General features: G+C 54.3%; 2 protein-coding genes across 4 annotated transcripts; one reads left to right on the top strand and one right to left on the bottom strand.

The window, feature by feature from the left end:
* The first annotated feature begins 262 nt into the window (after nucleotides 1-262).
* Nucleotides 263-16,432, top strand: EVC (EvC ciliary complex subunit 1). 2 transcript variants are annotated; one of them, XM_032950925.2, is made up of 14 exons: nucleotides 263-604; nucleotides 2,191-2,541; nucleotides 4,101-4,163; nucleotides 7,475-7,821; nucleotides 8,047-8,134; nucleotides 8,708-8,779; nucleotides 8,867-9,004; nucleotides 12,036-12,239; nucleotides 12,849-13,065; nucleotides 13,185-13,351; nucleotides 13,468-13,566; nucleotides 13,685-13,876; nucleotides 13,978-14,087; nucleotides 14,180-16,432. In XM_032950925.2, exons 2-14 carry the CDS (start codon nucleotides 2,290-2,292, stop codon nucleotides 14,499-14,501), a joined length of 2,271 nt encoding a protein of 756 aa, XP_032806816.2. In that variant the 5' UTR covers nucleotides 263-604; nucleotides 2,191-2,289; the 3' UTR covers nucleotides 14,502-16,432. The 2 variants fall into 2 exon arrangements, with proteins under 2 accessions (XP_032806816.2, XP_032806817.2); XM_032950926.2 differs by having other exon boundaries at nucleotides 263-656.
* LOC116940742 (dihydropyrimidinase-related protein 2-like) lies at nucleotides 15,240-24,612 on the bottom strand. Of its 2 annotated transcripts, none has more exons than XM_032950927.2 (14): nucleotides 24,273-24,612; nucleotides 23,040-23,128; nucleotides 22,740-22,924; nucleotides 21,778-21,942; nucleotides 21,478-21,539; nucleotides 20,657-20,737; nucleotides 20,466-20,534; nucleotides 20,244-20,364; nucleotides 19,669-19,825; nucleotides 19,083-19,224; nucleotides 18,808-18,978; nucleotides 18,513-18,692; nucleotides 17,913-18,093; nucleotides 15,240-17,327 (listed from the first exon to the last, which is right to left on the bottom strand). In XM_032950927.2, exons 1-14 carry the CDS (start codon nucleotides 24,309-24,311, stop codon nucleotides 17,215-17,217), a joined length of 1,755 nt encoding a protein of 584 aa, XP_032806818.1. In that variant the 5' UTR covers nucleotides 24,312-24,612; the 3' UTR covers nucleotides 15,240-17,214. The 2 variants fall into 2 exon arrangements, with proteins under 2 accessions (XP_032806818.1, XP_032806819.1); XM_032950928.2 differs by having other exon boundaries at nucleotides 15,240-17,306.
* Between the last annotated feature and the right edge of the window lie 59 nt (nucleotides 24,613-24,671).

The raw sequence follows: 24,671 nt of genomic DNA, 5'->3' as shown, positions 1-24,671 counted from the left end.
CCCCGCACCTCGCACCCCGCACCCCCTCCCCTCACTCCCCGCACCCCCTCCCCTCACTCCGCACCCTCTTCACCCCCTCCCCCCACCCCCTCTCCGCACCCCCTCCCCTCTCCCCTCTTCACCCGCACCCCCTCCCCTCTCCCCTCTTCACCCGCACCCCCTCCCCTCTTCACCCGCACCCCCTCCCCTCTTCACCCGCACCCCCTCCCCTCTTCTCCCCGCATGTGGCACGGCCCCCGCTGCTGGCCGCGGTTTTCGGCCGGCGTTGTTGGGTGTTGACGTCACCTCCCCCCCCCGCAGCGGTTTTAAAAATCTGGTTGTGTGACGTCATATCTCCGCGTTGTTTTTTTGACGCGTCACGGCTCGTTCTTTATTTGCATGACGTCATCTGTTCCGAGCCGTGACTGCGCACGAGTTGCGCTCTGGTCGGCGCGCCGACTCGTTCGGGTCAATGTGTGAATCGTTCCGGTCAATGTGTGAATCGTTCGGGTCAATGTGTGAATCGTTCCGGTCAATGTGTGAATCGCTCGCGAGTGGGCAGACGACGACGCCGCCGCCGCCCCAGGGGTCCCGCGTCGCTGTGGCTGCCGAGGCGAACGCTCGGGTACGAGGGACCCCGTCCACGGACGCAGCGGCGGGCGGTGGTGGGAGAGTTGGTGAGAGAGTTGGTGGGAGAGTTTGTGAGAGAGTTGGTGAGAGAGTTGGTGGGAGAGTTTGTGAGAGAGTTGGTGGGAGAGTTGGTGAGAGAGTTGGTGGGAGAGTTTGTGGGAGAGTTGGTGAGAGGGTTTGTGAGAGAGTTGGTGAGAGAGTTGGTAGGAGGGTTGGTGGGAGAGTTTGTGAGAGAGTTGGTGAGAGAGTTGGTGGGAGAGTTGGTGAGAGAGTTGGTGAGAGAGTTTGTGAGAGCGTTGGTGGGAGAGTTGGTGGGAGAGTTTGTGAGAGAGTTGGTGAGAGAGTTGGTGGGAGAGTTGGTGAGAGAGTTGGTGAGATAGTTTGTGAGAGAGTTGGTGAGAGCGTTGGTGAGAGAGTTTGTGAGAGTGTTGGTGGGAGTGTTGGTGAGAGAGTTGGTGGGAGAGTTGGTGAGAGAGTTGGTGAGAGAGTTGGTGGGAGAGTTGGTGAGAGAGTTGGTGAGAGAGTTTGTGAGAGAGTTGGTGAGAGAGTTGGTGAGAGAGTTTGTGAGAGAGTTGGTGGGAGAGTTGGTGAGAGAGTTGGTGGGAGAGTTTGTGGGAGAGTTGGTGGGAGAGTTGGTGAGAGAGTTTGTGAGAGAGTTGGTGAGAGAGTTGGTGGGAGAGTTGGTGGGAGGGTTTGTGAGAGAGTTGGTGGAAGAGTTGGTGGGAGAGTTAGTGGGAGGGTTGGTGGGAGAGTTGGTGAGAGAGTTTGTGGGAGAGTTGGTGGGAGAGTTTGTGAGAGAGTTGGTGAGAGTGTTGGTGGGAGAGTTGGTGAGAGAGTTGGTGAGAGAGTTTGTGAGAGAGTTGGTGAGAGCGTTGGTGAGAGAGTTTGTGAGAGAGTTGGTGGGAGGGTTGGTGAGAGAGTTGGTGGGAGAGTTGGTGAGAGAGTTGGTGAGAGAGTTGGTGGGAGAGTTGGTGAGAGGGTTGGTGAGAGAGTTTGTGAGAGAGTTGGTGAGAGAGTTGGTGAGAGAGTTTGTGAGAGAGTTGGTGGGAGAGTTGGTGAGAGAGTTGGTGGGAGAGTTTGTGGGAGAGTTGGTGGGAGAGTTGGTGAGAGAGTTTGTGAGAGAGTTGGTGAGAGAGTTGGTGGGAGAGTTGGTGGGAGAGTTTGTGAGAGAGTTGGTGGGAGAGTTGGTGGGAGAGTTGGTGGGAGAGTTGGTGGGAGAGTTGGTGAGAGAGTTTGTGGGAGAGTTTGTGGGAGAGTTTTGTCTCCGCGTGTCTCCCGTCCTGCCGCGCTGCGAGTGGTGGGGCCGTGGTGAGCGCGCGTTCGTTTTTACCGCTCATGGCCAACGTAAGTAGCGGATATCAAAACCAGGCCGTGGGCCATCCCCTAGCTCGGTTTGGTCATTGTGGAGACAAAGTCGGCTGAGCGTGACGCTGGCCACAGCGCTCCACGGTGCGCCCTCCCGACCTCGCCAACATCACTTGTCTATCACTTGTCTAACAGTTGTCTATCACTTGTCTAACACCTGTCTAACAGTCTGTCAAAGGAGATAACAGGGGGGGTGGGAATCTTTGACTTTGACAGTGCGGGTGATACACGGCACATCACGCGGGGGTGCAGCGAGCATCCCCGATCCGAGGCCCGCGGGACTGAGGGGCTTCCCCGGGGCCCCCCTCCTTGCTCATGGAGCTCAGCTGCACCTCCTCCCGAGGGCTCCACGCCGGATTCCTGCGGGGCGAGGCGCCGCGCCCGGAGCTGGGCGCCCTCGCCCTGGCCGCGCTGCTGGGAGGCGCCCTGGGTTTTGGGGCCGCGCTGCTCGGGCTCCGCCTGCGGCCCCGCGCCCCCGAGGTCCGGGCAGGAGAGGGGGCCCGGGGTCAGGGCCCGCGTCCCAGAGATGAGAGGCCGCAATTAACCCCGTCCGTGACCCGCACCCAGGTACGAGCGGTCTCCACAAACCCCTCCCTCCCAGGTGATTTGTCTCCAGGCCACTTGGACGCCTGGCTGGTATTTGTATGTTCTCCCCCTGGGCTGCGTGATGTTCTCCCCCTGTTCCATACCATGTAATTGTTATTATTTACAGCTGCTCGGCTTCACATTGAAGTTAGTTTAAAAAGTCCAGGTGCTATAATTACAATAACAAGCTTAATTCTTCCCAGTTTAATGTACATCAGTATTTTCCCAAATAATGCATATACTGTACTGTATATAGAATTCACAGGGGCAATAAAGCCTGTGAAAACATGGCAGCTGCTTGGCATCACCTTATAGTTTGACTAATCTTGGTCATGTGGATGAGAATATCAAATGAATGACAAACTTTAAACCGAACTTACCAAGGGATTCCAGTGCGGGGTTGATCCTCTGACCATGCCCTCTGACCCACACTCTCCTGACCATGCCCTCTGACCCACACTCCCCTGACCATGCCCTCTGATCCACACTCCTCTGACTATGCCCTCTGACCCACACTCCCCTGACCATGCTCTTTGATCAACACTCCCCTGATCATGCCCTCTGATCCACACTCCTCTGACAATGCCCTCTGACCCACACTCCCCTGACCATGCCCTCTGACCCACTCCCCTGATCATGCCCTCTGACTCACACTCCTCTGACCATGCCCTCTGACCCACACTCCCCTGACCATGCCCTCTGACCCACACTCCTCTGACTATGCCCTCTGACCCACACTCCTCTGACCATGCCTTCTGACCCACACTCCTGACCATGCCCTCTGACCCACACTCCTCTGACCATGCCCTCTGACTCACACTCCCCTGACCATGCCCTCTGACCCGCACCCCCCTGACCATGCCCTCTGACCCACACTCCCCTGACCATGCCCTCTGACCCACACTCTCCTGATCATGCCCTCTGACTCACACTCCTCTGACCATGCCCTCTGACCCACACTCCTCTGACCATGCCCTCTGACCCACACTCCTCTGACCATGCCCTCTGACCCACACTCCCCTGACCATGCCCTCTGACCCACACTCTTCTGACCATGCCCTCTGACCCACACTCCCCTGACCATGCCCTCTGACCCACACTCCTGACCATGCCCTCTGACCCACACTCCTCTGACCATGCCCTCTGACTCACACTCCCCTGACCATGCCCTCTGACCCGCACCCCCCTGACCATGCCCTCTGACCCACACTCCCCTGACCATGCCCTCTGACCCACACTCTCCTGATCATGCCCTCTGACTCACACTCCTCTGACCATGCCCTCTGACCCACACTCCTCTGACCATGCCCTCTGACCCACACTCCTCTGACCATGCCCTCTGACCCACACTCCCCTGACCATGCCCTCTGACCCACACTCTTCTGACCATGCCCTCTGACCCACACTCCCCTGACCATGCCCTCTGACCCACACTCCCCTGACCGTGCCCTCTGACCCACACTGTCCTAATCTTGCCCGCTGTTTCACACTGGCCCAGCGATGACCTCTGAGCCACTCCATCTTCCCTGCCCTCACCGCAGGATGCTGTGGCTCCCTTTGCGCTGAAGGCACAGGTCGTGTACCCCATCAACCAGAGGTATCAGGTAGGTACCTCGCTCAGTTGAACACGTGGTAGGCTTTCCCGACCAATATCATTCATAATGGAGGTTTTTGTGGGTTGGATCGCGTAAATATAAGTGTCGTTAAAACCCGCCAACACCCGACAGCCAACTAGTAAGGGTTGTCACGTCAACAGAACGTGCCAATTCGTCACTAGTACAGCACACCAGTGTGTTGGAGAGGCAAGCCACAACATTTACAAATTGAGTATGACGTTTCACCAGTAATTACAACTAGCTTCATCAGGCGACAGCCAGATTTGTGGCGAAGCCTTACTGTTTCGTTCCTTATATAGAGGCGTAGATGTGTTGACCACCCTTCTTCGCTCTTGCACAATGTGGGGGGGGGGGGGAAATTACTGAGGCATCGTACATTATGCATGTGCATTATGCAAGCCCTATGAACTTATATTTACGAGATGTTCAGAGTTTTTGATGAACGAAGAGGTCCTACCATGTAGGGCTGTATTTGTTTCAGATGTTTGGAAAAACAAAACATCCGAGTCAGATTTGGCAAGGTATATAATAATACAGAATTTAATATCTGGTACAAAAGATGTATTACCGAAGCTATCGACAGAAAATGTGTACAGGATTAACTGCACGTGTGGTAAATGTTATGTTGGGCAAACAGGACGAATGATCAGCACGAGACTAAAAGAACATTAGAGAAATATTAAATTCTCCCAAATGCAACTGTCAGCAGTAGCAGAACACGCGTGCCAAAAAGGACACTATTGATTTTGATCATGTTGAAGTTTTGTGCAAAACTAGCTACTACTGGCCAAGACTAATTATAGAATCTATCGAAATTGAAAGAAATCAAATTAACTTTAACCATTCGGATAGCTACCATCTTAATGCTGCGTGGAAGCGAATCATCAAATAATGCATTATTTTAATGCATGTGTAGTGGCTTTATTGACGTCGGAGACTGTTCATTGGAGGCAACACGTATTTATTACAGACGCTTCAATTACAGTGGCGAATCTGATACTTAAAGAGGTAACGGCCTCTTCACCCGTACTCTATAGAGGGAACGTTCCCCAAGCTTTAGCCCACGCTAGCTTCGTGGTTCCCTCTATCCTGGTCCTCCCTCTGGAGGCTATCTGACCTGCCCCAGCTTCGGCGCAGGTCCCGATCACCAGCCCCACGAGTCCGGCCCTCAGAAGGACATCGGCCCTCTCGGCTCTGGTGTCGCACCCTCGCTTGCTTTGCCCGGCCCTCAAAAGGACAGTGGGCCAAAGGAGTTCCAGGGTCTGGCTAGTCGATCTTCTTTCTTCACTGGCTCTTCATCTTGCTTGAGTCGAACTGCCTCTCAGCTCTCCGGGTCCCACCTTTTATACTGTCCCTCACTGAGGGGTGGGGCTAGGAGGAATCACAGCATCCCCCACAGCCCCCCAGGGTGGTGGCTGTAGTGGACGTGTTTGTGGCCACCGCCCTACAATTGCGTGTCACCCTCCCGTAACACCTCTACACGTGTAGTGAGTCCAACTGAGTCGCAGACGTTAACTTGGGAGCAACACTATTTATTGTACATCAACACGTAACATAACACGGACTCCACTCAGGTCTCGAATGCTTATCTAACCACGCTACGGCAGAACTAGACACGGTTCGCTATCCTGGTTCGGACCACAAGCTGGGTCCCGGACCGCGTGGCTCGAGGCTTCTTCTGCCCGACGTGGATCTTCTAACACCAACACATGAAGAACCCTGAGCTCTTCACGGAGCCCTCATTATATGCTCCCGGGCTGGGGCTGGCTCCGCCCTTAGCCCCGCCCACCTTCCAGATCTCTCGAGCTCCTTCTCGAAGGATCCCGACAGCTCCTTTGGACCACGTGACCGCCCGACAGCACCCATCCACCGGTGGCCCCCCTCCAGTATCGTCTGGTCACGTGACGGCAGGTCAACCAGAGTATCATGCCCCAAGGTAACCCTGGCTGGCTGACGCTACCTTTCGCTCCCTCACCGGGAGCCTGCACCGTACACTGCTCGTGGTGCCTCCGTGCTAACCAGCGCTCACCCAACCACCGCTATTGTTGGTACTGCATCCCGTAACCCGGGCTGCCCGTAATGACAACACATTCGCAAGCCCCGGCACCATACAGTGACAAGCACAGTCACTACACATGTGGAGTGACGTAAATGGAGTCACTAGGGTGTTCGCGCCAGCTACTGTTACAGTAGTGTAGCTGTGCGTCTAGAGCCTCTCTTGCACCAGAGTAAAATACTGCATGTCAGCCAGCCCTAGGGGGCATAGTCCTGGTGATGGCCTGAGAGAGGGCAAGTGAGGACGTGGTAGCCTGAGTGGAGCACGTAATGCTCGGTTGAGATCCTTTCGGGAGAGGTCTCGAAGGGGGCGTGGCCGAGGGCGGAGCGAGGCCACGTTCAGGAGCATCAAGGGGCAGTCCCGAGAGTATTCTGGGTTTGTCTGTGGAATCACGCCTGGGTCCCGCGTCTCATCGTCTCCGGGTCTTCGTCTCGATTTAACTCGCTACTCGCACAGTGAGCCACATCACCTACTATAGAACCCGAGTTACGTTCAGTGTTACCCGCTAGGGAAGGTGTTAAAGAAAAGTGTTGCCTCCCAGTCCAGAGTGTGTGCCTCCGTGTTGAACACTACACATGCCTACAAAGGGCAGCGTACTTCAATAGGGATTACCTTTGGTAGGGCTATTTTAATAAACAATTGACAGGAAGGAGAAATTCAAAGATCTTGCATAATGCACACGCATCATGTACGTTGCCTCAGTAATCCTCCCCCCCTCACATTGTGCAAGAGCGAAGAAGGGTGGTCACCACATCTACGCCTCTATATAAGGAACGAAACAGTAAGACTTCACAAATCTGGCTGTTGCCTGATGAAGCTAGTTGTAATTACTGGCAAGACGTCGTACTCTGTTTGTAAATGTTGTGGCTTGGCTCTTCAACACACTGGTGTGCTGTACTAGTGACGAATTGGCATGTTCTGTTTACGTGACAACCCTTACTAGTTGGCTGTGTCGGGTGGTGGCGGGTTTCAACGACACATATATTTACGCGATCTAACCCAAAAAACCTTTATTATAGGAGGTACCTCACTGTCACCACCGCTACCACCGTCTCACTTATACACACACTGTACATAGCTGATAAAGCACTCCATTGCACGGTCACTTTCTACGGTCACTGTACATGCATGTGCTTCTCGTGACTGTTTTGCTGGTTTGACAGTGATTGAGAGATTTCTCAACGCTTTCCCTGTGCTGTTTCATGTGCCGTCTCTCTCCAATACTGCTGCCTTGAGAAAATAGCCACTGATCAATGCCAACTGTGGCCCTTTAACCCGCGACATTGGGCAAGGGGTGGGGAGCGGGCGACTCAAGGCCCGGGCTGAACATGTGGGAGGGTGCACGGAGCGGTCCAGTGAGCAAGAGGAGAAAGAGCTGGAGGCTTTACCTGGTTCTGTCGCATGGGGAAGACATGGTGGTGCTGAGAGGGAGCTCCAGAGTGCCACAAGAAGTAGAGACACGAAGAGAGAGTTGGAGATTGAGCCAGACACGGAGGATGTTGGGGTGGCCAGGAGAGGGGCAGCTGTGGGGGCAGCAAGGAGGAGACAGGGCCTGCCTGGGTGTTTGGCTGAGGTCCTTGTCTTGGAAAGGTGAGGAGGTCTCCCTCCCTTAAAGCATGTTCATTGTTTGTGCTGTGCTGCCCATAATCTCTTAAAAGTGAATTAGAATGTGACTGTGGGCATCCTGAATATGTTCACACCCTACTTGTACTGGTGACACTGTGCCTTGCCCCCTCTTGTCCTGAACCCCACTGCCCTTGCTCCACTCCCTGTGCCCCAATCCACGTGCCTCTCACCTTGTGCCCTTGGTTCCAGTGAGGAGCGGCTGCATGCTGCATTTTCTTCCTTGGTGCAGCAGTCCTGCAGCAGTCTGCAGGCCAACCTTCACCGACAGCGGTGTGTGGTGAGCCGTGCCTCCACTCATCCCCTTGCTGCGTCTTCACTCAGCCTCGTGCTTTAACAACGATGTGTGGAATTCACATATAAAATATTATTATGACATGTTTAACCAGGACAGCCTCTCCAAGGCTCAATACTTGTTTACCTGCTTGGTTTCTGCAGTAGGGGTCAACGATTGCTATGCATTTTTTATAATAAAAATTGGGTATTTTTTCTGAATTTGGCAAATTTGGACCATGACACCAGCACAAATTATGTCGCAGGATCTTTACAATCCAATATGAAACAGCGCATCATATTTTATGATTAATATACCCCCAGTATTAACCAGGGCTGCCAGCTGAAATTGAACTGCGAGCCTCTGTAACAAACGGCAAACTAGATCCCACTGGGCCATGTTACCACCCCAATACCAGCACTTAATGTATTGCTTTCGCACCTTACGTAGCCAACCGTGCTAATAGGTGTGGGGAAGGACAACAAACTAAACACAAAAAGCATTTCTAAAGAAAATATATTGACAACAGAGCCAGGCTGATGAATGAGTAACGCGTGCCTGTGCTGCGTGTGATGACAGCTGCTGGAGATGCTGCTGAAGGAGCTGTGTGGTAGCAATGGAGAACAGAGGATGAATAAACCACACAATGAGGTAAGAGACCTCGCTGTACTATAGTCCGTGGACTCCATGCCATATGGGGCACATGCACAGCCGTCTTGTTGCCTTCTTTCCTCACAGGAGTTGGGCACGCCGGATCAACAAGAAGGCCGGCTGGGAAATGGGGACCTGGATGATGGGTTCCCGGAAGAATTTGGAGAATCCCTGAGCAACAGTGCCCCCAGCTCATCCTGGATCAATTGCAAAACCCAGCTTACGGTGAGCATGCTGTATTTCTATCAGATTACTATAAACCCATTGATATGCATCGAACTTTGATTATTTGTCTAGGGTGAATTGCGGTACTTCAAGATAAAGTCAAAGTGATTTCCTGCTCAGATGAGCATTGATGCGGTGCTCTTCTATTGTTTACGACCCTGAGCCAGTGGTGGAAGTTCCACATTCTTTTGGCAGGGGTGTCTTTCCATATGACATCCACTGTTGATTTTCCCAAAAGGTGGTACTCGTGTTATCGACCTTGGAGGGATGATGATGGGCGGAATAAACCCCCACCAACACAACCAGGAGTTAAACTCAGGAGCTTCCGATTGCAAGCGGCTTGCTCGACCGCTGAGCCACTCAGCCGAATACATCAAGATATATAAATATACATTACTTGAATAATGAGCCAAGAATGTCTGTGCGTAACGTGCGTGACGTCACTCCATGTCGACCAGCCCCCCGCATTAATAATAATAAACAGGTGGGGTCCTCCACATGCCCCCCCCCCCCGTCATTAATAATCATGAACGGGTGACGTCACTCTGCATGAAGAAGATTGAGCAGAAACGAAAATGTGTTAGCTTTCATTTTGACGTTTCTTGATGGAAATGAAAGCTCATGGAGAAATCAACGCAGCAACTAATATAATAAGCCAAAAAAGGCTGTGTGTGTGTCCCGCGCGGGACGTCACTCCGCATGCGCCCCACTCCCCCCCCCCCTCATTATTATTTACGTGTGCCTGGATTTTTTGACTAACGCAGAAGAAGGTCGAGCGGCTATAATATATTTTTTACGCAAATTCGCTTTCGATTTTACGTATCTTTATATAAAGTGAAGGCAGTAAATAATTATATGCCGCATCGCAGTGCATTTGGTGTCTTTATTTATTTCTTCGGCACGTTCAACAAAAGGCAAGTCGACTGTACGCTTCCAAATTATGCTACAATAAACATTTGTCTGCTACTTTTCAGACATTGTATCGAATTCCAATTCTTTTCAACCCCAGCGAGCGAAAGCGAAATATAAGTATCAGAGCAGTGAATTGCAGGTAATTGAACGTCCGTTAAATACAGTGCTACTGTGACAGTACGTCAGGTGTTTGATGACTTTGTTGCGTGCAACAACCACTGCCATTAATGCAGTGCTGCGGTCAAATGCTGCGAGGTGTTTTATGACTTCCTTTTGTGCAACATTCACTGCCATTAATACAGTGCTACAGTGAAATGCAGTGAAGTGTTTTATGACATTATTTTTTTCAATATTTCCTGCCATTACATTTAGACAAGATAAAATTATACTCTGATTAATTTATTCGTAACTCTAATGCTTCTCTTTGGTCTTCGTTATTTGCTAAGTTACTTCAGACAGTATCAGCACTCTAGTTTCTTCACTTTTCGCTATCAAGCGTCCATCGGTAAAGATACATTTGTCAGTTAACAGCTTCGAGTTATTTGAAAACAGTGCTTAAGTGAAGTTACTGGCTTTTTCAAATTATACTGCCACAGAGATTGTTGTTTGCCTTTGCAACCGAGGCGAAATCGTCTTCATCCCAAGACTCGACCTAGCTCCAAGTGATGTCACTCTTACTTTTGTACTGAAATGACAAATTCCGATAATTCCTGCGTATGCGAAGACGATCAACAAGTTGCAGGGTCAGACTTTTTAGGATGTGGGTATTTATCTCAATGAACACGTATTTTCCCATGGCCAGTTGTACGTGGCTCTGTCTAGATCTAAATATCCTCAGCGGATCAAAGTGTTCATCAAGGATAGCCAACTGCAGGGACACCTTTTGAACAGTGATAAGAGATTCAAACTAAATATCGTATACCGAGAAATCTTCCAAAGTCCTTAATTTCATTTAATAAGTTAAGAAAAATGTCTTTGTGCCACATTTCCTAATAAAATTAACAATCACCCAATAAAACGTTAATTTACATCTTTAATATTACAGCTTCCGTCCTAGGACGGGCTAACAAGTAATACAATATTTGAATAACATTTTCAACTTAACAAATCTAGACCAAATTTTGATTTAAAGCTTTCGTGACTGCAGTAATTCATATTCTTAGTATTATTTTGTTGTTTCCCTTCAACGTGACTTTACCGAAAGAACTAAGAATATAAATCTAGACCAAATTTACCAATCATAACTGAACCGTGAATGAGTCTTAAAATTGCAAGTATACAAGAAATATATAATCTTGATTCAGGAAAGTGACTGGATTAGGCAAATAGAGACAATGCAGATATTGAAAAGGAGTCCACACAATTCGGCCTGGTAAGGGAACTTCATTGTTGCAGCAACACAACTCACACTCCACACTGGGGGGAAGTTCTCCCCAGCCAAGCCCCGTGCTCACGTTGCACCCCATTTGTATTTCTCGTTCCTTCTGGACCTTTCAGAAGGTTCTCTCATTCCCCTTTCCACAGCCCCTTTTGGTTGGTCTCTTTCTCTGCCGTCTAACTGGCCCCTCTGCCTCGTTTATCTTTCCCTCCAATTCTCTCTCCCTAGTCCTCAACCAATCCGCATGTTCCTCCCCCCTGGTCGTGCCCACAGCGGTCGTTTATTGATGAATTGCTGATGGTGTCCTTGCACGATCCTTTTATCTAAATGGCTTCGGGCAGCCACACAGAATTTAAAAACACACACGGTCTAATCACAACATTTACACAGGTTTTGTCAAGCGTCTTCATCAATTTTTCCTCAAACTCAACTGTGATTGGAATTGAATTAAGACGCCGTCTTCTACTTGTGTGGCCATTGCCCCCTCAAGTCACACTGCTTCTGCTGGGTGCTCGTCTGTTCGTTCCTCACAAGAGCAGCATACTCATCCGTGTGTACAGGCATTAGCACACACTTCACGTGGCGTGCACTGTCCACTTGCAAGTGTGCACATACCCGGCCCGTTGTCTTTATGCAAGGGTGCAGATTCCTGCCCCATTGTTTTGGTACAGGGTTGAACATACCTGTCCCATTGTTATTGTACTGGTGTGCATATATCAATCCCATTTCCCCTTTTTTCAGGTGTGCAGATACCTGTCCTCTGTGGATGCGTACCTGCTGCGGCTGCAGGATGAAGTGAGGTCAGCGGAGAGAGAGGCAGAGTGGTCTCCGGGGACCCCGGGAGGAGGGCTTCTCGACAAGATGGACTGGGCCCCAGGGGCTCTAATCCAGGGATTGCTGTTGGGCGAGCGCGAGCTGGCAAAGGAGGCAGCCAAGCGAGCAGCTGTGAGCAGCAGCAGCGCACCACACGAGGGAGGCCAGGCTGGGTCGTCGGGCACCAGCAGCGTTCACAGCAGCTCCCAGCAGGGATTCTAGGGATTCCTCGTGGTCAGAGATTTGTTTCCGATGTGTTTTTTCCGGACTTGGTTCACTGCTGCTCTGCTGTGCGTGCTCGAGTCGCTGTTTTGTGTTTTTGCGCCATTGATTTCGTGTGTAGTTTTGTTCTCTTTTCCTTCCCCTCCGTCTCTTCCTCAATGATTTTACATTATTTATTCTGTATTTCCTGTGTATTTCTAAATCTCTTTGAGATGCTATTGCATATAAGCGATTCGGGTGCCATTGTATGTAGAGTTTGTATGAGTTTGTATGTGTGGGATTCCTCCAAGTTTTCTGGTGTTATCCCATGACTAAACATACAATGTAACTAGTATTGGCCAAACATCCCAATACAGAACCCTCCTGAAAAATAATCTTTGGACTCAAGGTGGCATTCCTGGGTCAATAAGTATTGATTATTGTCGTACAAGGCTTTTGTAAAACATGACTTTGCTGCATACGCAGCTCTTGCGGCGACTCGCGTGAGCCGGGTACGTCCGTATGTGCACGTGCGTGTAGATGCTGGACGAGCGCATGCTGGCCTGGGAGCGTGCCGTGCGTGCCCGCGTTTCCACGCTGGAGTCGAGGCAGCGTGTACTCGAGGCTGCGAGGAGGAGTGCAAGATTGATCTTGCAAGCGCCGGACCTGAAGGAGGAGCACGGATGCCGCAGGGCCGACGAGGCCGTGCGCGCTTTCCAGTGTGGACTCCTCGGCCTGCAGGACGAGTTTAACCGCCGTACGTTCCCTCCCCGTCCCGCGTCTCCCAAGGCCTGGTGGTAACCGATGCTCCACTCGTTTAACATTCGCCCTTCCTATCCCTCTCTCTCCCCCCACACTGTGCGTGACATCTCGAAGGCTGGGAGGAGGAGAGCACCGCGCTCTTGATTCGGCTCGCGGATTGTAGACAGAAGCGCCTGGGAGCTCGGCCAGGTTTGGGGAGAGCACGCGACAGGATTGTGAAGAGGCCGTCCCATGCTGTCCGGCCTCCACTCCACAGAAGCTCCATCCCAGCACTGGTGCAGGTGAGCAGAGAGGGCTGGGAGGGGTGAGTTGTCAAGGGTGAGTCGTCAGGGATTTTGAGTGAGGACTTTAACTACTGACCGCAGGTGCTTGGAATGATGCGTCTTTCATTTTACAGCAGTGGAAGGAGGAGATGAGTGAAGAGGTAACGGCGTGTGGCAGCACAGATAATGAGGTTGATGTTGAGGAGGTGTTCGCCATTTCCCAGCTGTATGAGGTGAGGGTCAATCCCACCACGCAGCCTCCTCGCTCCCACTCTACGTTGCACACTCACCGAGACCACGCCAGGAAGCTTTGGCAGAGGTAGCGTCACAGTCCGGTCTTTGTGTTGCCAGTCCCTGCAGGGCACGCTGCTTCGAGCCCTGGACCTGCAGATGGAGGAGATGCTGGGCCCGAGTGGCCTTGGCACTGACGGGGCTCGGGCCTTGCTGTGCCGCTTGCGGGAGGAGCTGCGAGAGACGCGCATTGGCACGGAGCAATGGCGCCGAGCCCAGGAGGAGCACGAGGAGCTCTTGGCAGCCAGGAAGGTGCTTCCGGCGTGTGCTTCAGTGACGGTCACCCCCAGTGTGCCAGGTTCCTTACATGACAAAGATGCCCTAAACGGGTAACGATGTGCCTGCGTCCACAGGAGCGCGAGGAGGGCGCCCATCTGGTGATGCTGGGGCAACAGCGGCTGCAGGAACGCGAGACAAGGATCCTGAGCGGCATTTTGCGGGAGGTTCCTGGCCTGGCTCCAGGGTGAGTGTCGGGCACAGCGCCGCAATGCGGGGGTGCGTCTTCTTTGCAGGCTGTCGCAATGAACGGCCTCGCTGTGCGTGTCCATCCCACAGGGCCGTGCACCGCGCACAGTTTCAAAGTGAGCTGTGGGTGTCGCTTTGGAGCGGTGCCATGTGGGTCCCCCCGCCGCTTCGCCAGGCCCCCAGACTCTGCTCTGGGCTCTGCCCTGCTATCGTGGGCTCCGAACCGGGGGGCCTGCAAGGACCCCGCATCGACGCGATGCAAAGAAAATGGCGGCAGGACGTGGTTCTGTGCGGACACACGGTGGAGGTGGCTCGGGCCGCTCGCGAGGATCTGAGGCAGAGAACCCGGACCCTGCTGGAGCAGCTGCTAGCGCGAGGGGACATCACTGCGGGACCCCTCCTTGTTAACTAACAATACCCAGATAATATACATTTTCAGTGATGCAGTGGTGCAGTTTTGCTCAGTGGTGCTCTGGGTTCTTTTTTTTACTCGTTATTGTGCATATTAAAATGTGTCCATTTTGCTTGAATTCACCTTCGCAAGTGATCAGAGTTTATTTTACCAGGTAAGAACTTGAGCCGTCATGGGCTCACCTGATCTGGGTGGCCATACAAGTAAAATAGAACATAAACAAGATGTATAAAATTTTGATTTAAAGCTTTCGTGACTGCAGTAATTCATATTATTAGCTCTTTCGGTAAAGTCACGTTGAAGGGAAACGTCGTGAGAATTTTTATTGTTTTATATATATTTTATTACTTTATTGTTTCCCTTCAACGTGACTTTACCGAAAGAGCTAAGAATAAGATGTATTAAGTTTGATGCTGTGCATTGGCTGCCGGGAGACGAACCTTGATGGGCATAAGACGCATGCTGTGTTACCCGAGTCCAAAAGGACAGCGTCGTGGGAGAGCCTGGTTGTGGAATCAGTGGGAGGTTCTGGTTGTCACATGGTGTGCATGTCTCGTGGTGCAGTAGAGCTTGTTGACGTTTACAAAGAAAGGCCGTTCCGTTTCCAGTGTTCAATCTGCAGGAGCGACGAGGGCGTCGTCGCTCACGGAGCAGCGCTACACGTGATCTACGCGTGACGGCACACATCCCTGGGAACCGTCAATCACGGCACCTACCAAGGAAGCCAGGACAAGGAACCACAGCTATAAAAGACTTTATTGAGGTGCAGCAGTGTGGGGCACGGAGGGCACGAGTGCTTTGGGCAAGGGGCAGGGTCTAGGCCCGAGGGCTCGCCGGCAGCGCAGGGCGCGCAACGCTTTCACGCGGCGCCCCGCGGCAGCACCTGGGCTGGATGGCCGCCCCTCGGGCGACATCGCCAGCTAAGAAGTCAAGAGTGGCGGTGAGCGTCTCAGGCACGTGGGGGGACAGTTGCGAGATGGAGTAACTTTGTTCAGACTGCATGCACTGGCATGTAGCCTCATGCTCTTCACAAAAAAATCTTTATTGTACTTAAACGCAACATCTCCTGCAGCCCTGCGCTACATCTTAAGTGGCCAGAGGAATGAGCAGCTTTTGTAAACGAGGGCTGATCCGTGCTGCCGGACCCTATTGGACTGAAAGGGACAGGATCCCCACAGTGAATTTACGTACGCAGACTTCGTGAGTCTTATCAATCGCCTACCACTGAGACAGCCTCTCCGTAGTGCGCAAAACACTCCATGTCCCAGAGTACCGCAGCCTGCAGCCAGTGTCGCTGTGCACGTAGTGGGGGAGTAGATGGGACCTGTCCCCAGCCCCCTTATCCGCACTGCCCACTTTGTTCCGAGTCTCAGACCCTGCCCCCGAGCACCGTGCCCAGCGTGCCGACGCGTCCCGACCCCGGGACCACTCATTTCAGGAACTAAACAGCAAATTCAATTTACGAGCAGGCGGCATAACGAACCCTACCAAAGAGAGCGTTGGGGACATTGGTGGTGGGGGGGGGGGGGGGTATACTGATGGAGAGAGAGCACCAGAATTGCCATGTAACGCACATTCACCAAATTCACATACACAACAACATGCACCACGCCACGTACAGGCTACCCTAGCCTTAATCTGCAACTCGTTACACGAACATTACCACACTGGCCGCTTACTTGCGCATGGCAATACAACAGATGTGACGGTAAAAATCATAACACTATAGTGAGGACATCAGTCACCGACAGCTACGGCGCTCTGGCCGCTGGCACCAGCGGCGCTGTCCTTGGTCCAGAGCAGATCCTGGTATCACTCGAGGTGGCAAAACATTAGATGTACAGATTAATCATATGGCCAATAAAAGTACGTACGTTTATCACATTTCCAATAGTTGCCCTAAATGTATTGAATAAACCTTGAAAATTTCATTTTGTCTTCTCGTGGTACTGACGAGCGAGAGATCTGGTCTGGAGCCGCGGACAAGTGGCAGTGAATTTCCGTGAGACGGCAAGAGCCAGGCCCAGCCGTGTGTGACGGGAGACCGGCACGCAGACCCCAGCCCTCCGCACCGTGCCTCCGTGCCACCCTGCCCCCGCACATGAGCGCAGCAGCAGCGCTGGTCCTGGGGACGCCGAGTGAAGGACGCCGCCACCGCGTCGCATCTCAGGCGTCGGGACCCTCGGACAGGTGTAGAGTTGACGTCTGCCTGCCGGGGGGGGGGTCCCTCTGGGCTGGGTCCCTCTGGGCTGGGTCCCTCTGGGCTGGGTCCCTCTGGGCTGGGTCCCTCTGGGCTGGGTCCCTCTGGGCTGGGTCCCTCTGGGCTGGGTCCCTCTGGGCTGGGTCCCTCTGGGCTGGGTCCCTCTGGGCTGGGTCCCTCTGGGCTGGGTCCCTCTGGGCTGGGTCCCTCTGGGCTGGGTCCCTCTGGGCTGGGTCCCTCTGGGCTGGGTCCCTCTGGGCTGGGTCCCTCTGGGCTGGGTGGAGCAGTAAGGTGGGGTGCAGTACTGCGGGCTCGGGGCGACCGTGGCAGGGGTTTGTGGATGACGTGCGATGCGAGATGCTTGATCTGACGGGGGTGTGTGGACTGGCTGAGACGTGACGGGGACCGGGGGTGGGGGATCTGCGCAGGGCAGCCAGGGCTGGGCGGCGGGCGCTGAGGGCACGGGGGGAGGGGGCGGGGCTTTTCCCGTGCCGTCGTGGGCGACCCTCGCCCTTATCCCAGGGATGTGATGTTGGAGCGGCCTCCCGGCGGGGCGACAATCCGGTGTCCCGTACGGCGGGGCAGCTCGTCATCCACCTGGGCTCCTGTGCGGCCGATCACAGCTTCTGTTAGCATCGGCACAGCCATTAGCGGGGGCCACAAAACGACAGAAGTAAACAAATCAGCAGCAGCAGCAAAAACAGCGGTGATGTGTGATATGAAAGCGATGATGGGCAGCATGAATGTGTGCCAAGACAGTTTGTGTAGGCATCGTCACAAGGTGCCAGGCACTGGTTGTGATGTTCGTCCACTCATTCCTCTCTCACCTTACCCATGAGTCCAGCGATCAAGGGAAACAACTATCGAACTATTTTTACTAAACTCATTATTTTATCAGGTCAGGCCCACTGAGCTGTATGTAACTTTTTCAGAAGCGACCTGGCCACAAATGATAGCTCAAATAAGTGGCTTACCATGTGGAAATTATAGTAAAATATTCTAAACGGCCTGATGGTGAGATATTCTCAGGGCACATCAAAGAGGTCGTGTGCCTGTTGTGCAGCACCTGCAGGATATGGTGAAAGATATAAAGCGTTTGGCTTTTCTAATGATGTAATCTTGATTGTGACTACCCATGGCGATAGTTGGGCTTTCCGGACCGCGTTGCCCCGTGCTGCTTAGTGCCTTCCCACGTGTGTGGGATGCGCTACCTGAGAGGCTGAAGCCGGACTGGTGCAGGTTGCGCAGTGGCGCAGACTGCGCGGCCGACTTGGCGGGCGAGGTGCGCGCCGACGGGGTCGGGGTGGCTGTGGTGGAGCGGACGGAGGAGCCGCTCAGCTCGAACACGGGGCCGTCGTACAGGCCCCGCGGCACGCCCCGCATCTCGGCCAGCTGGCGTGCGCACACAAACACAAAGATCCCCCGTGTAGCCTTAACAGACTATTGGAACAAGTGCAGCTAGTGAGCATCTATGAAGGCCGGCACAGCACACGAAGGTGGTGGGCGGCCAGCACCACGCACGACCGCATTTGACTCCTCAGTGACGATGATTTTTATACACCGCACCAGGTACTCATTTGAGGCTGAGTCGACCTAGGGGAGGCCCGGGACTGGTTCTGATAATCGTCACTGGTGTTGGCCTTGTGCTGGAATCGAAATGGAGTCGCTGGATTGTAGCGAAGCGCACCGACTGCTACACTACCGCTTGCCACACGCACGCACACAAAACGCATGTGTTCGGGCATCGACCAGGGTTCAGGAGGCTGAGACTCTTGTCTGTACCGAGTCACGTGTACGGAACGGCGGTGCACCTTGTTGCGGGCCTTGATGCGCTTGTAGACTTGCTCGGGGAAGGCCTTGCGTGGAACGAAGCGACCAGCGCCCTGCGTGGCGCTCAGCTTCCCCTCCTCCAGCACGATTCGACCCTGGCTGATGACCACCAGCGGTGCACCCCGCACCTCCATGCCCTCAAAAATGTTGTACTCCACGGCCTGCGGGGACATGGACACGGACGCGGCCATGGGCACCACGAGGCCCTCGCGAGACTCTCATGTGCTCACCGCTCACCATCGCTCGGCGGTCGAACTACAGCGTGTCGGGACCCACCGCAGTGTGCGTCTTGGCCGAGATGGTGGTGATTGTGTCTGGCTCCCAGATGACGAGGTCGGCGTCTGAGCCAACGGCAATACGGCCCTTGCGTGGGTAGAGGCTGAAAATCTTGGCGGCATTGGTGCTTGTCACGGCCACGAACTGGTTCTCGTCCATCTTGCCAGTGGCCTGCGGGTAGGTGAAGAGATTATCACTGTGTGCGTGGCCTCTACGACCCAAAAGGCTGAGGGATTAGAATAAGAAGCCTGTGTGTGTACGTGTGTTTCTCTCACCACTGCCTTGTCCCACACGATGCTCATGCGCTCCTCAATGCCGTTGGTTCCCTCTGGGATGAGTGTGAAGTTGTCCTTCCCAAGAGCTTTCTGCGCGGTGGTGAATGTGCAGTGTGCGCTGCCCGTCACCTGGAGGTCCCCACTGTGGGGGAAGGAAAGGGGCAGGGGTTGTAGGTCACTAATGGACAAGAGATGCACAGGAAGATGGACATTTTCCCGTGATTTTTTTGTGTTGTGTATTTTATATATATTTGTGTTTAACTTAGACCCACATCAAACATAAAGCTCTGGCAGTTCGATATTTATATTGCAATAAAGATTGACTGCTGATGAGACTACAAAAGTCGAAACTGGTCCAAAGTTTGCTTGTGTTGAACCAATGTAGCTCAATGTACGCACTCCCAGAGGGCAGTATGGCGAATGGGATTTGTAAACTGTAGATTTTTTTACGTGGAATGGCAGGTGAACAAGGCGAAGGTTATATTTATTTAGTTCATCCCATTGAAGCATTCGTTTTTGGAGCCGTTACATTGCAGTCGGAGTGTGTACACAACGTGTGTGAGAAGGAGCGCGTGTGCGGCAGCACCAGGACAGCAGAGAGTTGAGGTAGTCGGGCGTGGTGGGGTCAGGGCTCAGAGGCGGAGAGGTGACGAAGGCCGCGGCTTTGGCCCAGTTCTTGCTCCAGTAATGAGATCCGTCGGTGCCCAGACTCGCCGTGATGGGTTCCCCATACACCACCGCGCCTGGCGCGACGCAGCACATGGACGCGGCACGCACGCCACGCTGAGCCCACACAGCCCGTCATCGCACGGACCCCAAGCAGACTGCACGCACACGCCCCGTTGACACAGCAGCACGCGCGTTGTGTGCACTGGACTCACCGCGTGCATCACGTGCACACCCAATTAATAACACACGTGCACACCCAATTAATAACACACGTACACACCCAATTAATAACACGTGCACACCCAATTCGTAACACGTGCACACCCAATTCGTAACACACGTGCACACCCAATTCATAACACGTGCACACCCAATTCATAACACACGTGCACGTACACGCGCGCGTACAGCCACCGACACCCGTCCAGTCGGTGTAGGTACCCAGCCGTGCCTCTGCCTCGTCCCCGTGTCCGTTACCCTGACCCCCCTCACCTTTTTTGCGCGCTTGCGAGATGACATCGGCAGCGCTCTTGCTCATGACCTTGGTAATGTAGAGCGGGCAATTGGTGTGGTTGGCGATGGTGATGGCACGGTTCACGGCCTCGGCCTCCACCTGCAAAGGGGGTGAGCGGAGGAGGAGGTCGGTCACCGCGGTCGGGAGGATTGCGCCGTCGGTCTCGCGGCACCGAGGTGGTGGTGACGGCCAGGGCTCACCTCCTCTGGCCGGCTGAGCACGTGACCTTCGGGACCGGCGATTCCCATCTCAAGGATTCGCTTCTGTTCCTGTAAGAGTCCAACACGTGCAGCCCACGGTGAGGCTGCGGCGAGGCTGCGGCGAGGCCACGTCGCTGGGTAAATATGACACAGCTGCTGGCTGGACTGACACGGTCCTGGAGGGCACTCACCTCGGCTATTATGTCGCCATTCTCGGCGTGAACCATGGCGATGGCGCCGATGTCACGGAGGAACGTGAACACCTCGTACATCTACATGCGCGCACAAAGACAAAGACCCCCCCCCGTATCACCTACACAGGTTTTATGGGAAAGTAGCGATGTTTACACATCGCACCAGGTACTCATTTGAGGTTGAGTCGATCTAGGGGAGGCCAAGGACCGGTTCAAATAATCGTCACTGTTGTTGGCCGTGAGCGGGTATCGCTACACTAACGCTCACCCCACGTTCAAAGACAAAGATCCCCCATATAGCCTGAACAGACTGTTGGGGCACGTGCTGTTAGCGAGCACCCCGTACGGGGATCGACTCAGCCCATCATCATGAGTACCACTTTGTGTGGAAGTCAACAGTGGGTATCCTATGAATAGACTCGCTGGCCATCAAAGGAATGTGGACTTTTCAAAACTGGCTCAGGGCTGTAAACTGGGTATGAGCACCGCCTAATTTTTATTTGAGTGCCACGGTGGGGAGATGTTAACTACCTCGCCTAGTATATAGGAGGTCGTGGGTTCGATCTCGACCCTGACGCTTCTATATTTAGTGTCTCTCTTCGTGGTCGCGTGGATTTTTCTCTGGGTCCTCCGGTTTTCCCCTCCACATTTAGAATCAACATCACGCGTTTAGAGTATTTGGCTGCTCTCCATTTCCACGTGATAAGCCACTTCGTTGAGCTATCGTTCGTGGCCAGGTTGCTTATATAAAAATATCTGTATGGCTCAGTGGGCCTTTTCTGGTAAAATTAAAATAGTTTAACGCAGAGCAGCCTCACCTCTGTGTCGCTCATCTGGTATTGGTCCTTGTACGCCATGTAGACGAGGAACGAGTTGATACCTGCAGAGACAGTGGTAGCGCTGACGAGGTTCAGTCCCCCGTCAAAGGTGGCACAATAACACAAACCTCCACACACAGCTCCAGTGCAGTGCGAGGAGGCCCCCGTGGTTGCTGGTAATGTGGTCGGGGTGTTGTAGTGGCCATGCTCTTTAGTGTCGTGGCTCGCCAATGGCTGGGCATGGTGGTGGTGGTGTGTCCAGCGAGTGGCCGAGCTTACGCCGACCCCGACCGCACGCACCTCGGTCCTTGACCAGGATCTCCAGCTCTTCGGCGACGCCCTCGTGCCACTGGGGCACGGCCACGTGCAGGGAGTAGTCGCAACAGACCTTGGCGTCTGCCCACTCGCGCCACGCGTCTAGCGCCGCCACGAGCCCCTGGCCCGGCTCTGGGATGGCGTGGTCGACTAGGGGGAGACACAGCGGCGAGTCCTGGCAGCAGTGCGCACTCCACCACCGCGCTGGTCACTCATCCGCATCATCGGTGCCGACGGAAAATCAACAGCGTCGCCGCCTGTTGCTCAATACAGTTGCTTCGTTGGGTTTGAATCAATATCAATTTGGCAACTTCGCGAGTCCCCATTACACATATTGGCCCGGTTTTGTCTGTCCTGACGGTGGAAGGGGGGGGTAAGGGGGGCTTTATGACCCAGCTAACCCCCCCTCAGCCACCCCCCCCCCCTCCCTAAGGCCCACACCCTGGCACGGTGGGGACCATTACTCCACGTTACTTCAGGTTGGCGCGGACACTTCCATGTCTCCCTGGCCGCATCTACCACGGGAGAACACCGAGCACGCACAACCAGTACACGCGTGTATCTGAATGCGGTGCTTCCCAACCTGTGGTCCCCGGACCACTGGTAGTCCGCAAGGCCCTGGGAAGTGGTCCGTGAAATTATTTGTCTTACACAACTCCACATCTCTGTTGAATGGACGGTGGTCTGTGAAAATTATGTGATGGTTAACAGTGGTCTGCGGGTCCAAAAAGGTAGGGAACAACTGCTCTTGTGTACATCCACACGCACACATGGCACCAACACAGTACTTACACACGTGCACTCTAAGATACGTGTATTATGTATGTCTCGGTATGGCAAGAACGGGGCATGCAGAGAGCGGAGGTGGGAGCGCAAAACTGAGACTGTGTGACAGGTGGGACTTGGCCCCCGTTCAACAGCAGATGGAGCCTAGCTGCGGCGCTCACTGATCATGGTGGTGCCGCCGGCCAGCGCCGCCTTAGTGCCCTGGTAGAAGTCGTCCACGGTGCTGGAGCCCAGGTAGGGCATCTGGAGGTGCGTATGCACATCTATGCCACCCGGGATAACCATGCGGCCCTGCGCGTCGATGGTCTTCACGCCGCCCGGAACGATCAGGTTGTCCCCGATCTGCCTGCGGAGGGTACAGACACAGGGCGCGGTGAGAGACGCTGGCGGGGCGCCTCCCTCTCTCCCTGCCGAAACCCCCCCCCCCCCCGCCACCGCCCCAGCGCCAAGCGTGCGCGTACTTGATGAGGCCGTCCTCCATGTAGATGTCGCCGTGGAAGGACTGGTCATCGTTGACGATGCGACCTCCTTTGATGAGGAGACGCTCGCTCTGCGAATGACACGAGGCACCATCTCTGTGATCGGTGGGCATCGGCACGAGCACCATTAAAAGGGCACGGTACCTCACACCTGCTGCAGACACGCGGGCTCACCTGCCACCACCTCATCTGTAACACTTCTTCATCTGTAACCTCCTCACCCGTGTACTGTGAAACTATATAGCCTCTTGATCCTGCGAGCCGCTCCCGAGTCAGTGGCGAGACCTCGTCCCCCGCGCTCTGCATTGTTAACGGGAATCATGGCAGCGCCGTGCCCTGAGGGCCGTGTGACATAACAGGCGCTGACCAGCAATGAAATGCACATGGACGCGTCAAGACACGCGACAGGGTACATCGTGTGTGTGAGTCGCTGTACTATGCGCTGTATTCTATCTGTGTTCAATATGCTGTGGTCTGCGTCCTGTGTTCCATGCGCAATTAGTCGCGTGTTGTGGTCTTTGTAATGAGCGCTGGGGTGTGATGTGCGCTGCGTGTCACAGTGTGCGTGTTGGGCACTGTGCTCTGCTCTGAACGCCGGGCTCTGTGCATAACGACGCAAAAGGCCTTTTATCGCCGCCTCGCCATTTATTGCCGCACGCATGTCGCGAGCGTCCCCGGCGCGCAGCGCATCTCAATGCTCTCTGCGTGTTGAAAACGCATCTTATTTTTTTGCAGTGCATGCGTCGCCGGGCCTGCTGCTACTGCTCAAGCAGCTGCTGCTGCAGTGGGCGTGGGTCCGCTGGGCCGGGCGTGTGGGCGCCGCCCTGCATTGTGAGCGGCTGGCAGACGGCCGGTGCATTCAGCACCACGGACAGCGCCGCCGCCGCCGCCGTCTCCTCCATCATCAATAACCGGCGGCGAGGGCAGCAGCAGGCAGCGCCTCGCGGGCAGCAATCCCGGGTGACCCGGCCACTATAACGGGGCCTCAAGGAGGGGGGGGGGGCAGCAAGGATAGGATGCATCCCCGCGCCGGGGTTTGGGAGGGCAAGGGGGACCGGCGCCACGGACGCCATTTGCGTGAGAATGAATGGCGCGGCGGCCGTGGCGCCATCCCGACCCGAATCCGGGCGGGCGACGAAATGGGCTGAACGCGGCGAGAAGTGGCGACTCCGCAAGCGCGCGGCCATTGTTCAGCCCCGGGGCGGCGCGCCTTACCGTGATGCGAGGGATGTTCTTCTTGCCTTGGTAGGACATGGCTGTCGCGGATCCCTCGGCGAGGCGGCTCTGTGCAAGATAATGGAGCTAGAAGCTGCGCTATCGATTCACAAAAGGGACGCGGGTCGCGCCTCACGCTGCTCTAACTGGCTGTTGCTGCTGCTCTCTCTTTTCGTCGCTTCCCGTCCGCGTGTCCACCGCTTAGCGCTGCTGCCCGGACTGCAGGACCGTGGAGGCGGAGAGGGAGGGATGGAGGAGGGATGGATGGTGGGAGGGAGTGACGGGATGGAATGAAGAGCGGAGGCGGGGGGGAATGGTGTCGGATGCGCCGTCTCCCCCCTCGCCTCGCTCAGGCGGGCGCGGCTGATTGGTGCGTGGCTCATCAGCATTCAGAGCGGC

Source organism: Petromyzon marinus, chromosome 9, assembly GCF_048934315.1.
Source record: "Petromyzon marinus isolate PM22_M1 ecotype Great Lakes invasive population chromosome 9, UKy_Petmar_22M1.pri1.0, whole genome shotgun sequence".
In the NCBI taxonomy this organism is placed as follows: Eukaryota; Metazoa; Chordata; class Hyperoartia; order Petromyzontiformes; family Petromyzontidae; genus Petromyzon; species Petromyzon marinus.
Note: the sequence above shows the minus strand (reverse complement) of the source record. Positions and strands in the feature narration are given on the sequence as shown.

Bases quoted from the DNA above. Each gene is read 5' to 3' on its own strand.
- EVC (XM_032950925.2), top strand. From the start codon at position 2,290: ATGGAGCTCAGCTGCACCTCCTCCCGAGGGCTCCACGCCGGATTCCTG. The intron at 13,567-13,684 runs GTGAGGGTCAAT...TTGTGTTGCCAG, and splicing joins CCATTTCCCAGCTGTATGAG to TCCCTGCAGGGCACGCTGCT. The intron at 14,088-14,179 runs GTGAGTGTCGGG...TCCATCCCACAG, and splicing joins GTTCCTGGCCTGGCTCCAGG to GGCCGTGCACCGCGCACAGT.
- LOC116940742 (XM_032950927.2), bottom strand. From the start codon at position 24,311: ATGTCCTACCAAGGCAAGAAGAACATCCCTCGCATCACG. The intron at 21,943-22,739 runs GTGAGCGCCGCA...GTCTCCCCCTAG, and splicing joins CGGCGGCACCACCATGATCA to TCGACCACGCCATCCCAGAG. The intron at 20,535-20,656 runs GTGAGTGCCCTC...GGACTCTTACAG, and splicing joins ATGGCGACATAATAGCCGAG to GAACAGAAGCGAATCCTTGA.